This window comes from Melopsittacus undulatus, chromosome 3 (assembly GCF_012275295.1).
Source record: "Melopsittacus undulatus isolate bMelUnd1 chromosome 3, bMelUnd1.mat.Z, whole genome shotgun sequence".
In the NCBI taxonomy this organism is placed as follows: domain Eukaryota; kingdom Metazoa; phylum Chordata; class Aves; order Psittaciformes; family Psittaculidae; genus Melopsittacus; species Melopsittacus undulatus.
The window spans coordinates 88,084,981-88,102,265 of record NC_047529.1 but is presented as its reverse complement, the minus strand read 5'-3'; the positions used below and the strand labels follow the sequence as shown (position 1 = coordinate 88,102,265).

General features: G+C 42.0%; 1 protein-coding gene across 1 annotated transcript; it reads right to left on the bottom strand.

Annotated features, from left to right (window-relative positions):
• Positions 1 to 689: 689 nt before the first annotated feature.
• Positions 690 to 6,773, bottom strand: FAM89A (family with sequence similarity 89 member A). The gene is made up of 2 exons (XM_034061279.1): positions 6,483 to 6,773; positions 690 to 2,666 (listed from the first exon to the last, which is right to left on the bottom strand). Exons 1-2 carry the CDS (start codon positions 6,732 to 6,734, stop codon positions 2,508 to 2,510), a joined length of 411 nt encoding a protein of 136 aa, XP_033917170.1. The 5' UTR covers positions 6,735 to 6,773; the 3' UTR covers positions 690 to 2,507.
• Positions 6,774 to 17,285: the final 10,512 nt, after the last annotated feature.

Sequence of the window (17,285 nt, the reverse complement as noted above, 5' to 3'; positions counted from 1 at the left end):
ACACCAGGCACAGAAATCTGCCTCTGGAACAATTGCTTATTGACCTAATAACAAATTTACTGGTTTTAAAACCTTCGTCTAGCTAGCCAACCTTCACAATGTTTGAATTTGCCTTAGGAATATAGACTGTAAGTTCTCTCCCATTCAAGACGTTATTAAATGGGGCAAGGTGCTAGAATCTTAGGAATTCCTAATAATCCGTTCTTTTTTCCAGTGCAGATAATATTGTGGAGTGATGCTTTTTATGCTTCTCTTGGTACAGCAAATACCAGCCAAACATTCCATGCTCCCCAACTCAGAAGTATGCTGCATTAAAATTAGAAGGCAAAATTATTTATGTTCTTAAGCTTCATTTATATAAGAGAGGTACTGTGAATCTTGCTCAAATCCCTTCTCACCAGTGGGACTATTAATGAATAGCACTGTGTAAGGATTTGTAAAACAGAATCTTTAATTCTACTAGAGACAGGATTTCTCTGTTGAATTAAAAAAACCCAAGTAAAATCCAATTAAGAGAAGGATGAAATTACCATTCCAAACATAGGCAGGTAGAACACTTTCCACTGTAATTTAAAATGTTTGCTTCAATCCAGGGGTGACATTAGTCCTTGGTTTTTAAAGGAAAAGTTGGGAAGGAGGGAGGGTTTGGATTTGCTGAAATGGTAAATTAAAATACACACAACATAAAGTTATGCTAAACATCATGCTTTTTATTTCTGGGGGAAGAGCAAGAAAATATCAGTACTTCAACAGACTACAGAAAACCTCATCTAAATACAAAAAGCACAGCAAATTATAGCCAAAGCTGATACATTCTTAAGTCAAAGTTCTATGCATACATGTGTGTATACACACACAAACACACATAACTTTTAAATTTAGATGTAGCCATTTGGATTATCTGTGTCTGCTTTATTTTAGTTTGGGGTGAGTGAAGTAATTAGACCAGAATTAACATTAAAGAAAATCCCAACCATTGCCACAGACTAGATTAAGATCTTATACACATACACAATTATAGCACAGTCTCTTGGGGCCCTTAAATTACACTAAAATAAGCCGGGTTTAGAGGGAATGTACAAAAACTCCACCCTAGAAGTCTCTTGGCTTTTATCACTGCAACATCCTAGCCTTTACTAAAAACTAAGAGAGGCGCTACCCCAGAATGCAATCTCCAATTCTTTCTGTAAACTGTATGCATGCCAGACATGAACCATGCAAAAACCCTTTGAGATTTAAGCCCTTAATTATTAGCTTGTGTCAAGATTCAGGCACTGTGCTTTACAGCAATCTTTAGAATTAAAGCTAAGGAATGAAAATTGCACTGGGAGCCGATTTTACTTCAAAAAAAAAAGAGAAGGGTGAAGACTTGAATCGCTTGCAATTCTCATTTTCTAAGCTGATTAAGCATTATATCTATACACTATGAAATAACAAAAACTTAACCGAGTGCTTTAGCAACTTCTGAAAACAAAAATAAGTTATACTTCAAAGAACAAGTTAGTATAAAAAGTTTTAACATATGCAAAGTATGTGCTCAAAATACTTATCTTGCATTTTTATAAAGAGCTGTAGTCTACCATACAGGAACAAAGTTCACCCAGTATAAAATATTGCAATTTGTCCCATTGTGTCATATGAGAGGTTTCCTTATTCTTCATATGATCGAGAACACTTGCACAAGAGTTCAATGTTATCCCAAGCCACACAGTGGCAGACAGACTATGTTTGAATCTGTGCTTTTACTATGCAGTTCAGTAAAAGCTAAGCAAACCATTTCAGAACAGAGTTTAGCAGGTCAAAGAGCTATGTCAATGCAAGAAATCCAGACAACAGTATAAAAGTTAATGCCAAGTGGCAGTACCAAGAACATGAATTAGATCAACAGAAAAGAACCCTGCTGATAAAATGTACAGCTCGTAAGCTAGAAATAAAGAAAAGTAAAAATTAGCTTAAGGAAAAAAAAAATTAAACTGTGTAAACAATCCACCCAGTACAAAACTGGATACAGCTGTTAAGAGCAGAACTAGCTTAGTAGAGCTGAGGATGTGCGTGCATCCAGATGCCTGTTCAAAAAGCATTTATTAATACTGCTGACCAAAACAAAAATCACCTATTTTACACCACAGCAGAGGCTTCCCCCCACCTTTACAAAGTTATTACAAACTCAGGAAGTTGCTGCTGCCTTCTACAATTAAAATTCCAGTTATAAGCTACCCAGGTTTGAAGCTGAAAACACCCACCTTGCAAATTAAATTGAAAACTCTTGTCAAGCATGTCTGAGGACTCTTCAAAACTTAAGAGTACAGCACTTTCCTCAAGTGGTATTTGCATGAGTAACTTGTACTGACAGCCTGTTAAAATAAGCGAATTTAACAAAACTTGGGGTAGCTGGGTGCTCCTCCTCAGGAAGTGGGATCCATACAGGCTCCAGTCATTCTTTCTGAGGTGTGTTACAGAGAGAGGACCAAAGAACCTTGGTCAGCTTGAGGTGAATCTTCCTGCTTCTAGAAGTACTCCTCTTCCTCATCAAAAAACCCATTTTCCATAGCGTACGTGCAGTCTGCGTTAGAGTCAGCTTGGCAGGCACCTTTGTATTCTTGAATGGATTCATACAGGGAGTACAGCTGACACAGCAATGACATATCAAGCTGCCGAAGGCCAACCTATGGGGGGAAGAATTCAAACAAACAGCATTAAAATTGTTAGCTTACTGGCAATACAATGCTCTATACCTCTCACTGTTAACAAAAGGATCAAGGTTCTTTCCACCTTGAACAGTTATGAAATATGAAAGTAGAATTCATTTGCTAAGGTGACAGACTCCCCATGGGATAAACTGGGCAACAGAACAAGGAACAAAACAATGTGACACAGCAAAACACAATCAAAGTGTTCTGGATTTCACTGTATTACATTGCCCAGCTTAACTTCCAATATGCAGTTCATTCCTATCTGAAGCATTAGAGATAAATTCATAAATTATATTCCTCCTTATGAGAGGACATAAATTTTTAGTAACACTGTGTGACTTTCACACATCTTTCTCACACCGTATCATAGGCTCTCTAGTTTTGTTTAAACCAGCCTGTATTAAAAGCTGCAAATGGAGCTCTGACTGGTTTTCCACTTCCCAGCTAAGTATCTTCTACTAGAATTTCTTTTCTGTATTGACATACATAGACATCTGACACTGCTAGGTACGTCTAGCACAATACAGCATGCTATTTGAAGGCAGCAAAAGTAGAAGTAAGGTGAGAGCCTGCACTGTAGCCTGCAAATCTTCAGAATATTTTCATGCGCTACTCAAGTATAAGTTTGATTTACAATGAAGCAGCTGTTATTTTGGTCCCCAAACTTCTAAAATATTACATCCAGAGCTAATTAAAGATTTGGGGCAGCATTTAGAAAAGGTTACCTTGTAGCCTGCATCTTCTTGTCAGATACAAAACCAGAATGTCTCACCACAAAGCAAAATAAAGCTAGTCTTTCCCTTTCTAGTAATAAAGAGGGAATTGTCCATTTGATATTGTTAACCTTCCAAGTCAGATCAAATTCAATCTAGGTTTTGTCTTGCAGTAAAACCACTACTCAATTCAACATTTCAAGAAACAGCTATATCTGTCTCAATTTTCAACTCAGTCTTAAGCCAACAGGCTGTTACTAGTGAGATGCAGATTCATCAAATAATGTTAGCAGCCTTTATTGCAGCCTGAACACTAGGGTATAGAGGATTCTTACCCCAAATATCTGTCCTTACATGTCTGATTTCTAAGAACAGATATACTCAGCACACACAAAAACCACAAGAAGCCAGCATGAAGATCTTCCTTTGGTGTTACTGACCTATCCTACCAGCTCCTTTTTCTGAAGATGCAAGACGGAAAGAATACAAGAAGTTCCATACACCACAATGCCCTTCCAACTCAGAAAAATAGGCTATGTTGTCTTTCAGCACCAACAAAAATTACTCGGTGAGGTCACATAGCCCTGATGTTGCATATCGACTGAACCTGAGGACTTTAGGACAAGACATGGAACAAGTTGTGGAACGCTGTGCTAGCTGCCAGGAGGTTACCTATAAACCTTTCAGATCTATGCTGCCTTTCTCACCCATTTCCATTTTCCTCTGTAACAAACACAACTTTCTCTTCCCTTGTCAACTTAAGCATAAAGCAGGAAGCATATGCTGCTCTTCCGTGGTCTCTATTCTGTAAGAGGAAACAAGCACTTGTGGTTTATTTCTGAAAAAATAAAAAAAAGTAAAACAAAAGCCAATGAACAAACCAAGATCACAGGAGGAAAAATAAAAGGGAAGTATTTGTACCATATCCAGTCTCCTCCATCTGGCTGTGCTGAAGTAATTTCTTCAGACTTGTAGAGCTAATGACTGTTTTTCTGCCCAAGGATTAAGTCTTAACATCAACCTCTGAAGGTGGCAGTTGATGAAGTTTGGCTTACCCCACCTAAATAAACTGCTTGCCTCAGGTAAGAAAGGATGCTGTGAATCTGAACTTAATGCTATGACATGTGAACATGAGACCCACCAGGCAGACTTGCATCAAAGCTAAATGTCTGAGGGACAAGACAGTGGTGAAGAACTGTTCAAAGAGCAGTTAGGAGTGAGTTGCGCTAGAAAACTCAACCTGGAGACAGATGACTGGTTCTTTGTCTCCTGAGGGAGAGGGAGCATTTTCACCAGCAGCTCTCACATTTCAGCTCCATAAAGCACTTCAGTGTTTTCTGTGAAGAGCAGTTTTATGCCAAGCACAACCTCCAAGACAAATTGCTCAGCAGAATTACTTAGCAGGCCTTGATAGCACCCAAATAGTTACATTTAATGGATTGTTTTTCTGTAGCTGCCACCACTGTCAATCAAACAAGAAAAGTCTATTGAGAAAAATTAAGCCTCTAGCTCTTCACAACTTCCAAGTATGATCCCCAAGGTAGCAAAACCCTGAAGAAACATCCAAGCCTGCTAGCACAATCATAATGTTTTTAATCCCAGCCAACCTGCATTTGAGTCTAGTTATACTGCAGCATCTAAACGACAACCTGTAATGCACAGCCCCACACAATCGAATCTGTTCCTCAGGACCACAGGTCTGAAATTACCTCTGCTTTCTTCCCTCCCCCTCCAAAGCAGCTAAATCCACCACCTTCTCATCTTTAAAAACTTACATGCATAGTATCTTGCTTGATCATGCAGGGAAAGATGCTGCTATGCATTTCTTCCTCATTCTCTTACTGAAACCTAAAGCAAGTGCAATAGAAATGCTATCTCTGACTGCTGCAATAAAGTGTGTTCAATATAAATAATAAAGTGCTATTATCTACTTGATGAAAGGCAGCCTATCAGTATACAAGAGTCTCTCTAATTTGTACAGGCCACAAAAAAGTGCACCTGGAACCAATGAGACTGCTGCTCAAGAGTCTTTGATGTGTTTGGGGGTTACTTTTTTCTTCAGAAGAGTTTTAGCAAATTATCACCAAGGCTAAAGAAGTATTAAAGGAGAACTCTAGTTATCAAACATCTTAACAAGCATCTCATTTGGTTTTTCCATTAGGAAAAAATAGATTAGACTTTTATAATGAGCTATCTCTGCTTTTTTGGAAAGGATTAAGACAGCTAAGATCATATCCCTGTTTCCCCTTTGAGCACTGTTGAAAAAAGCCCCAGCGGTCGATAACCACTTGTGCTTCAATGCAAACTGGCAGTTCTAATACACAGTTTTAATACTATCTCAACTATATTTGAGCTACTTGTTGAAACACTGGTGCAGACTACAAATTCAGCACACTACACTGTCCCTCCAAATCCACAGAACAGTCTTTCCGCAGTTTCTTCTGCTCAAACACCTTTTTACCACGAGAAAATCAGCCTTAAACCAGGCAGACTATCAGCCAGATCATATTTTACGTTTCAGAATACCGACTGCACAATGCTTAGCTTATTATTACTCATTACAACTGCAGTTGACACCAGCAGAGCACCAACACCCAAATTAGTGTTTAACCAAAAGGTGCGCCGTGTGGCCCAGAGGGATTTCACCACCGCACCGCAGAACCAAATCACAGTCCTGCAGAAAACTGTGTTTAATTGCACTTCGCTTGAACGGAATGAATCAGTGCTGCCACTTATCTGTCCTACCGACAGCCTTGTCAGATGGGTGTCAGTTTCAGAGGGATGCCACTGGCCGCTGAGCCCGCAGGCAGAGGAGCCCCATCGTTACAGACCCAGGATGAGCTGCTCCCTGACGCCGTTACCGGTGCATGTCAGGGGCCCCGCACCGGCAGCACCCGGGCCACGTTATGCGGAGCCGCACCGGGCTGGGCCCGCACGCACCGGGGCCGCCCGCTCCGCCGCCGGGACCGGGCGCCCTTCCGGCCCCGGGAGGCCGTTGGGCGGAGGCAGCGCCCCCCGCCGCCGCCCGCCACGTCTGCCGCCGCCGCGGAGGCCCGGCCCAGCCCGCCCCTCTCACCATCTCCTTGCGGAGCAGGGCCAGCGCCGCGTCCAGGTTGGGAGGCTTGGGCGGGCGCGGGGAGCCCCGGCCACCGCCGCTCAGCTCGTCCTGGATGCGGGACTTCTGCGCGTAGAGCCGCTCCAGGTCCCGCCAGCGCCCGCCCTGGCCGCCGCCGCCGGAGGAGGAGGAGTTCAGCAGCCCGCTCAGGCTCTTGGGCAGCGGCGGCAGCCCCGCGCCGCCACCGGGCCCCAGCAGCCCCGGCCCGCTCATGCTGCGGCGGCGACCGACGGAAAGAGCCGCCTCGGCCCCACTGCGGGAGGTGCCGTCCGCAGCCCGCCCCGCCTACGGGCCGGGGCCGAGCCGGGGGGGAGAGGCCCGGCGGGCGGGGCGGAGGAGCCAGTGGCGGGGCTGGCGGAGCGGGGGCCCTCGGCGGCGGGGCCGGGCCGCAGGTGCCGGGTGCTGGACGCGCTGGGGGCGGGCCCTGTCGCCGCACTACGGCTGCTTTGTCTGAGAGACGCGAGGTGCAGCACGGTGGACGCGTCCCCTCGGGCAAGGCTTGGCTACCTGCCGGCCTGCCTGCCTCCAGCTGCAGCCCCGCAGAAGCACCCCGAAGCAGCCGTGTGCCCTGGGGCTGGGGAAGCGGAAGGCTGCTGCGGGGACGAGACATAGCCTTCAGGGGTGCCGGGATGAAAGGGACTGTCAAATGCAGGGAAAGCAAGCATAAAAGCTGCTTAAATGCAAAGCGTAGCCGGTTCTTCTTTGGTGATGGTGTTATTTCAGTCACCTGGTGACACCAAAGTGTTCCCCGTTTCCTATCATGGTGTTTCCCTTTGCATTCTTACAGCCAAGTTTTGTATCAAAAGTCTGTGTCTCCAGGCTTTGCAACTAAACAAACTTTGGTGTATCTGCTCTGTGCATCGGCTATATCAGTATTAGAGACAGCTCTCTTTTTGTTCTAGGTTTATTCATAGGGCAATTTATTGCTCTGGCTTACAGAAATTGTAGAAACATAGAATGGTTTGTGTTGGAAAGGATCTTAAAGATCATCGAGCTCCAACCTCTTGCCATGGGCAGCAGCACCTTCCACTAGACTAGGTTGCTCCAAGCCCAGTTCAGTCTGGCCCTGAGCACTGCCAGGGATGGAGCAGCCACAGCTTCTCTGGGCAACCTGTGCCAGCGCCTCAGCATCCTCATAGTAAAGAATTTGTTCCTGATATCTTGTCTAAATCTATCCTAATTTGGCTTAAAGCCATTCCCCCTTGTCCTTGTCACTACATGCCCTTGTATGCATACCCACATGCTGATATGAGCTGGCAATAGGAAGGGTGCCATGCTGCAGGATGGGGTGGTTTTGCGCAGGGGGGATGCGCGATGGGAGTCCCTTAGGCTGCCAGTATGACCTTAGCTGTGGCATCACAGGAACACAACCTTGGTCTGTCAATTGTGAGTGCATATGTATGCCTTTAGGTTTTTGCCCCTTTTTGCTTGACATGTTTGTATCTCTGGAGTCTCTTGAATAAATTATGGTAATTCTGAATCATTCAAAATCCAAATCGAAGCAGGGTATAAAACTGGAGTTCTGGGAAAATGCTGTCATTGCGAAGCCAGATTGTTTAAAGGTGCAGTCATGTTGCCACATCCATGCTTTTTTTGTGGGGTTTTCTCTTCAAGAAATAACCAGACACAATGATTTTGAGTTAAGCCTCTACACTGGTTTCAGCTTTGTTCCCAGACTTGCATGGCTTTTCCATGGTTTAAATGTCATCAGACTCTGTGACAATTGTTTCAAAACCATGGGGTTTAAAACAGTGGAGGAAGATTCTGCCAATGTTACTCATGTTTACATGCTATTTTAGGGACTGATTTTTCAGAAAGCCTGATGTGCTTTTCAGTGCTTTGTACATGGCATCAAGAAGATATTTTTTTGCCTGTTTGTCATGATGCCACTTTTGCCCAAGTCAGTTGTGGAAAGTAAAACAGTGCTGAGAGCTTTTATGAATCTAAAGGCATTTAAAACCATTCCTGTTGTAGATTAAAAGTACCTTTCCAGGCCAAAGGTACTTGGACAGCAAAAATATTGATCCAGTTTCCTAAGGATCTAGGCACTGTTATCTTCCTGCTTACTAGCATATACATTTATTTGTTCTCCTTCCACCCCACCACCCTTTTTTTTTCAGATGACAGCTCTTTGGAAAAGCTTGTGAATATTCTTATTTTATCTAGACCAGCTTATCTTAATTATTTTTTTTTTCAGCTTGCTTGATCTCATTAGATTCTAAATTCGTTTTCTTCACACTTGGGTCCTCTAGGCACCTTGTTGCCATATCTTTACTGTTGCAAAAATCTTTATGCTGGCTTACTGCCCAACTTTGTCATCTGAAATACAAAAAAAAAATTACTTTTTGTGCTGTCAGTGACCCTTCTTTCAGCTGGCAACCTCATCTAGCCTTCATTCATCTTAAATTCATAACTATCCTTTAAAATCTAAATCTACTGCATTATTTAGTCTGACCTAGTTATAACATGGTGATAATGGAAGCTGGAGTCTTGGTTACAGAGTAAGCTTTCATTAGCTGTGTAAACCTCTTGGTCTTTGTTGGTTCCTAGAACTGAACTACAGAAACATGTTATTTGTCTAAACTGTCCTTTGTTAAGGGCGTTAGTTAAAAAACCCACAATAGAAATACATGTAGTTTATGTCATAAAGCATAAGGAAGTGCCGGAAGAGAGGTGTCTCATACCATTTCCTTACACAAAGGATATATTATCATATTTCTAATTTACATCTTCAGGCGCAATGACTTTTCCTTTCCTCATTCATTAGGGGGATGCACAATGCCTGTTTATCATTTGTGCATCTTTTACTAGCGTTCTTCTTTCCAAACATGGTGATCTATATGCATTATAGCGTGTCTTGAGTTGATATATTAAGGCTGTATCCTACAGCCTTTTCTGTGATGCTTTCCCATCTAACAACTGACTTACCTACAACTGTTAATGAATTCTTCTTTATGACAAGCCTGAAGGTGGTACAGTTATCCACACTGGAACCAGGATACGGGGAGCTAAAGGTAGGTCATGGTGGAAAAGCCTCATAATTTTAAGTTCCTGGTCTGTGATTCCTATGAATGATTTTTGCACCCAACAGAACTGACAGAAGGATGCGCACCTCTGCTTCAAGCTCCCTGCACAGAGCAGCACCTTTGCTTAAAGCCACTTTCATTAGAAATTTAAAGTAAGACTCCAGATTTCTGTGGTGATGTGGCTATTGTCACATTTTGTCTGCTGTGCAGCAGGGGTATTGTAAAATTTGCCTGTCAAACAAGATGCACCAGAGCTCATCCATCAGTACCATCTGCCTTTTCAAGTCAGTTTGGTGTTTGCAAGGTGTTTCTCATTGGGTTCACCTGCAGTCAGGGTTGTTTGTCAAGGACATGTCAGGATTCATGCATCACAAACTGGGTGTATGCAAGACAAATTAATAATCAGTGACACATGCTTCACTCTTACATTTAATCCTGTAGTCAGAATGCCTGAACATACACTGTTTCTTACACTGTTCTGTGGTGCTCTGGGAATGAGGTGAAATTTGGTCCTGTGGCTAAGGAGAATTTAGAAGATGTTGGGTATAATTGGCACTTGATATACAACGCCACATAGTGGCATATCCAAACAGAAATTAGATTTTTGGCTAGAGATAATTCAATTTGTGGGCATAATTTTTCATCAGAGAAGTGGTTTTAAGTAAAAATGGCAAGGTCCTAATTTTGGCACTTTTTTTTTTTTCTAGATATATTTCCATGTCTATGCCTGAAAGGTGAAAGCCCACATAAATTCTAATAAACACAATATCGTATCATGGTGGCTTCCCGCTGGGTCTCTGGAAAAGCTGTATCCTTAGATTTAGAGCAGAGATCTTCCTATTTAAGCTACCTGAGTAAACAGGAGTAATAGTGGGTTGTTACTTTTCTTATAGGTCTGCTACCACATAGATAGCCAGGAAGGTCACCTCAGCCTTTTCGGGGTCCAGAGCTGACTGCTAGAAATACAGGAACAGGGAAATCTGGGGATCTAGGTAGGGAAGGGACTGGACAAAGCAAGGGCAGTATATTCAGAAGGAAGCAGGAATCAGGGGTTACATGGAAGTACTCGTCTGTAGAGATCTTTAAGTGTGTGAGAATCTGTTTCACCACTGAAGACATCTTCCAGCCAGCAATAATGTGCATGTAGGATATTTCCCCCCCCTTTTTGGTTGCAAGTGGCAGCTGCTCAAAGCAGAGCTCTGTGCCTTCTCTCCTTTTCACAATGAGCATGCTATGGATTTTTGAACTAATTTATGCGTTGCATTTCTGCAGTGATGAAGGATCTAATTCCAATCTCTTTCTGGTTTTGTTGGGTTTTATTTACATTGCAATCAGTTACCAAGTGCTGCTGATCTGTGTTGCGGAGGGGAAAAAAAAGAATCAAGTCTGTACTTTCATAGCAGAAATTCTGGTTCAGGATTATAGGAAGGATCATGCTTAGGAGAAATAAGGGCTTGATCTGATAATAAACTGGTGGGACTTAACAGCTAAGGTAACCAACCATTTATTTCCCTGATGATGCCAAAGTCTGCCTTGTTCACATCTCTGTTTAACCTTGGATCAAACAGAATCTTCTCCACAGTACATCACTCAGTGCTCTGCCACACTGGTTTTAAAATTTCTTCATTCTGTCTTCTCACGTTATTAAATTAGTCTTTTTCCCCTACCTCTCCTGTCTCATAGATTCTTCCCCATTATGTGAACCCTAGCAGAAAATAAGAGTTGTTGATTAGACCACACCAGATTCATATTCCTGCAATGTGTCCTTGTTTTCAGGATTTCTGTGGCAATTAAGAAAGCAAACCATTTTAGTGTTTCATATCAACTGGTAAAAACTAGTCCCTCAAAATGAAATGAGAAAAAAATGGTAGGTTCTAGAAATGAGTAATTTCAGTATTATGTAAAAATTCATAGACATGAAAGAACCCAGCAGAGTGTTATGAGATAATTATGTAATAAACTAGCCTCATGCCCACAGCTCTTACTGACTGTGAACATCTTCTCTTTCTTGTCCTTTTACTGTGTCAAAAGTACAAAAGAAAAGGACTTCAAAGTGCCTTTTGATATTTTATCCCCTTTCCTATGGGTTCAGTATACTTCTGATAAGCATTTGCCTCTTCAAAAAGGTGGCTTGAGGGGATATTTATTACTGCTACTCTGCCATTAGTTCAGTTTGTTGGCCTCACAACACTGTGCTTCTTACTCTTACCAGTACAGACTAGACTTACAGTAACAGCTTTCCAGAATCTGATTACTGAAAGCAGATAGCCAGGGGATCAGAGCCCCAGGCTTTAAAGGTATTTGTCTCATTATCCTAGTGACACTGAGCAGGTCCTTTCCTTTTGTGAGAGCTGCATCAGGGTCAAATCTGGAGGATGCTGTCTAAGCTGGGCCGAGGTCATTTGAGGTAACAATGACAGGCGTTCTAAATCTCTAGGCAAAACTGCACAGCAGAAAGCAAGCACCACTGAGCAGGGATGGCTGCGGGTGTGTGAGAAGGATGTGTGCTTGCAGGGTGCAGAATATTGCAGATTTTCTAGCTATTTGATATCTGCCTTGACGTTTTAATGAGTGAGAAGTAGTAGTCATTGTTTTAAAAGAAATAATTATTTCTCCGAAAAATGGTCAGCTGTAAGCAGACATGGGAGTTTGTATGTACTACTATGTTCAACTAATGTTAATAAAGGGATCAGGTTTCTTGCTTCTTTCCTGTGTGTTATCTCTTAGTAAATGTATATATGAGATTTTTTTTTCCAGGCTGAATGGGTAAATCTGTTGGACAACATGTTTCCATAAGATAGGTGCAGATTATACTGTTCAGTGGATAAACCCTTCTCTTCAGCTGTGAATGGCTATAATACTTGTGGGGGAAGGGGGCATAAATTTACATTCAGGTGTGCCTGAGTTCTTGAAAAATGACCTTCTACAAAGCAAGTTGACAGATTTGTGCCTGAACTGAATTGCTGAATAATAAAATGCAAAACTGAGGCCATAAAAATAACCCCAATTCATATCCTTCAGTTCAGCTGGGCCAAATGCCATTGTCCCATACAGCAGGAGTACTGCCTGGTAGTGCAAACAGCCTGCGCTCCTATACCTGCTCTCAGAAGGGAAGAGCAATGAGTACGTTTCAGTAGGGCCTCTTCATTCCGGCAGCTGGGGTTGCACAGTGTGGATGAGGCTTCAGCAATTCCAGGAGCATAGCATCCAGAAGCTGACTCAAGGCTGGGACAAAACTTGTGTGGAATGTCCTTGTATGTACCTGGATCTTTTTGTCTTGTGCTGAAATTGAGCCTCCTCTCAGGTGGGACAAGGTCAATAATTTAGTAGTGCATAACATTATTTCTAAACAGTTTAGAGGAGAAAAGTACTCTCTGTAATTGAAAGTTCGTTTAGGTAGAGAGAATGTAATTACCTGGCATACTTAGAGGAGCAAAGCTATTGTGAGTCTCTGATGAAAGCTGTCATCAGTTATTTAATAGCCAACAAGTGATTAGAATTTTTGATTCATATTTCATACAAGAACAGCACATTCAGCAGCCCAGTGACCCCTAAATTCAATGCATGGGCACTCAGTAATTACTGACTCAGAGGCAGATGTTCTACTGGCTGAACTATGATCAGCTCTTCTTGCAGCGTTTTAGTACGTGGCACCCAAACAGCAATAAGACTGAGCCTTTTTGTATGGCAATCAACTTTTATAATGGCTGTAGGCAAAGAATAACTTTAAAATATTGTCAATATTTAAAAATAAAATATATTACGTGCAGCAAACTTGTATTGAAATTTGAAAATATCTTCTTGATGTAAGTACCCCAGATATCAGATTTTTACTTGATGTGAACCTGTCAGAGGAACACTCTCTAAGGAGTTCACATTTCAAATAGCTCAAAAGCCATTCCACCTCTTTTCCCTCCTTTTCTGTTAGAAATGCCTCTCTTGGGTCCCACAAACTGTGTGGTTGCTTCTCTTAGTCCTATGCAAGCTGTGCCTGCCAAGAGGGAGGATGATTCGCTTCATTACATGCTAAGCTCTTGTGTGCTTCACAGTACAATCACACTTCTCAGTTTATTGCAGCCAGACATTGTTGCCAGACAGATGTGTATGTACACTGAGAGATATACATGCAGAGCATTGGGGGATCCAAGGGCTCGGTTCATCTTCCCTTCCTGAAGCTCCTCTAACTTTTCAGAGTTGTTGTCCCTTGGCAGAGCTGTTGGGGAAGAGCTGTGTGTTCCAACAGCCATCACTGCCAGATGGGCATTGTGCTGGAGTGCAACGATTCCTGTGCATACCTGGCACCTCTCGTATGGTTGGAGACAACTTGCACATGCAGCAGATCAAACCATCCAACAATCCAGTCATTTCTTTGCCATTTAACAACTCGGTGCTGTTTGAAGCATGGTACAGAGCAAACCTAAACCAAAAAGCAATCTGCACTATCTGTTGAGGTTGCAAAAAGAAACAAAAACTAAAGTAAAACAAAACAAAGACTAAAACTCCTGCAGGGGGAAATGAGACAACAAATATCCACAAAGAGAGGAAGCTGCGAAAGCTAAACAGCTGGAAATGAGATCAGGTTGAACCGATCACTGCAGCCATAATCAGTCACTGATAAGAACAAACTGGAATGCAAATGAGTTAGAAGGAAAGAACAGGGATTCCTGAAGTACTTTTTGCAAGTCTGGAAAAATATGAGTCCTTCTGCCTGGGCAAAGGCAAACTAAAGCATGCTTTGTCTTTGCTGAATTGGCCAAGGGAGATGGAACCCTACAAAGACTGCCTGAATAGGGGCCATGAGAAGTACGGTTGCTAGTAAGTCCAATACATGCCATGAAATAAACTTTTGATAACATGACGTTGTACAAGTTAATTGTTTCATAGAATCCTGTTTATTCCTCTATGCTTTGTGCATCAGTAGCTACCAACTTTTCACTGATGGATAAATGTAGACAAGAGTGAAAAATACATCCTAAAAGTCAGTTTTGAGGCCCATCAATAACTGGATTTCCCCTTGCATCCCTGAAGAGTGCTAGTGAAATTAAAGTGGTGAAAATCTGTTGCAGCTCTTGAGTGTACAGGTCTGACAGGCAAAAGGAACTTGTTTCTTCTCACTCTACTTACTCTCGCAGCTTCTTGTTTTAAAGCTGTGACAGAGTAAACCAAATATAATTTATATAATGCCACAAAACCCTACAGTGTAAGACATAAAATTTGGAGTGCAAGGTACAGAATCACAGAATAGTTAGGGTTGGAAAGGACCTTAAGATCATCTAGTTCCGACCCCCCTGCCATGGACCTCACACTAAACCATGTCACCCAAGGCTCTGTCCAACCTGGCCTTGAACATGGATGGAGCATTCACAACTTCCTTGAGCAACCCATTCCAGTGCCTCACCACCCTTACAGTAAAGAACTTCTTCCTTATGCATACTTCTTCATGCTTCCTTCTTCATGCTTCCTTCTTCCAGTGCCTCACCACCCTGACAGTAAAGAACTTCCTTATGCACAGTTCCTTATTATTCCTTTTTCTTCCTCGTATGCATGCTTTGCGTTCACCTTACTATTTTCATATGGTCTTTTTTCCAAGTGCAATTGCTTTTTAATTAATTATGAGTTTCCAAAACTTTTTTAAATATCAGTGGCCTGAAATAACTTGTAGGTACCTTATAATTCTTGTAAATTTTCAACTGTAAGCGGAAAATAACAAGAACCAGTTCTTTTATGTTTCAATGATTATGAACATTTTTAGAATAGAATCGACATAATTCTGTCAGTACTCTGAAAACAAGTTACCTGTGTCCTGTGGCACTCTCTCTTTTGATGAGGCCATTTATATCTAACAGCTCTATTCTTGTTGAGTCATTCTTTGCTCTGATATTGCTTTGAGGCAGAGAGAGACAAGATGTTAATTTTATATCATTGTGAGCAGTCACAGATCAGAAGATAAAAAAGTAATAACTTATAAATACCATGATTTTTTAATCTTTTTGGAACTTAAATACTTTGCTGTCTCTGCTCTAGACTTGATTTCAAAAATCAGTTGCTTTTAATTCTCATTCATTTTATGAAATATCAGCAAAGCACTAGCTAGTTAGAACTGCAAGAAGCATGCAATTAGTTTCCTGTATTTTCATTGGAAGATGCTTCCTTATATGTTCTGGAGACCTCTGGCATTCCTAAACTTGGTCCAGATCTCCTTGACGTCAGTGACTGTCCACTGACTTCAGCTGCAGAGGGAATTGGGTGGGGTTCTAGGACTGAAATAAGCTCCATATTGAAGGGCTGTGCATGTCCTGCTCATTGAGGAAGTGATACTCAACCTCAAAGATGAGCTTACGTAAGATTTTAGTGTAGGCAGCAGCTTAGATATCAAATCCATCCCAGCAGCAGCAGTGACTCTTAGAGCTGTCTGTAATATATAAACAGAGCGCAGAATAAAGCCAAATCAATGCATATGGGGGATTTTCAAAGCCAGCACCAGATGCAACTGTATTGTCTAGGGAGGTATGGCCTCTTTAGCTTTTCATCCTGAACTACCTTCAGGGTAACCTTCCTGAACTACAACTCAGACTGTTCTCAGGGAAAATTGGGTTTTCAGGGACTAGTGCAAACCTGTGACATAACAGCCTGAGATAGATTCATACAGTACTGTTGAATCAGTGTGGTGATGGTGTTTGGGGTTTCTTGTTCACCTCTAGAAGAAACAAGGCTAGATTGAGCTGGAAGTGGTTTGTCGCACAGGTCACTGTGACCAGCCACTTCTCCCTGCTCTGAATGTCTGTGGTGTCTGAATGTTGAGTGTTTTAGAAAAGAGTTGAAGAACAAAGTTGCTTTCACCCTTTTCCGTAGGAAAGCTAGGTCCTTAGGGCAATACTGATCTACCAAAAAGAGCTGGGAGGTGCATAATACATAAACAAGGATCAGGAATGATAGTGTGTGAAGGACGCCATCAGATAGTTTTATCACAGGAAATGTAGGAAATTTGAGGAAGGACTTCATTAAACTAAGTATTAATACAAATGTTTTATCACATTTCACAAATAGTAAAATGTTTAACTACTTTTTAGCTGAAGGCAAGCACTTCAGATGTGATTTACAAATGCTACTTCCCACACTGGCAGTGATATGAGATAATCTGAAAGAATGCAGGTGACCAGTCCCTGGATTGTTGGTGTATGATAACATCACTATGCTGCTGCCACACACCCAAGCTGTACAGGTAATGTGTTTTTAGTCTTGTCCTGACTGGTTTTCATGCTATTACTCTTCCTTGCTAATACAATTGAGCATACTTAGCCCTTCTTAGTATTAATCTTCATCTTTCCTCTGGTCTTTTCTTTGTCCTTTTTATTGGTTTCTTGGTTTGTTGGCGTATTTTAATAACCATATAGCAATACCTTTACCGTTGCAGACTGAAAAGCCCAGTTTGATACACTCTTTTTCCTCAAAACTTCTCCTAGATGTGTTAATTTCATTTCCACATCCATTTGAACCTCAGCATAATGCACTTCTCTAAATCAACTTGAGCAGATGGGAAGGAAAATAGCTTGATCTAGGACAGTGCCACTCCCCTTGGGCTCTTCTCAGATGGCAGGGGAAGTGCAGCATGGCAATGCCCTACTGTCTTAATTTTGTCCTCTCAGATAGCAGAGGCAGCCTCGCCTGACCAAAGGATTATTCCTCCTGGCTCTTCCTCTCCTCCCAATTTACAGCACTATACAACTATATACATTTA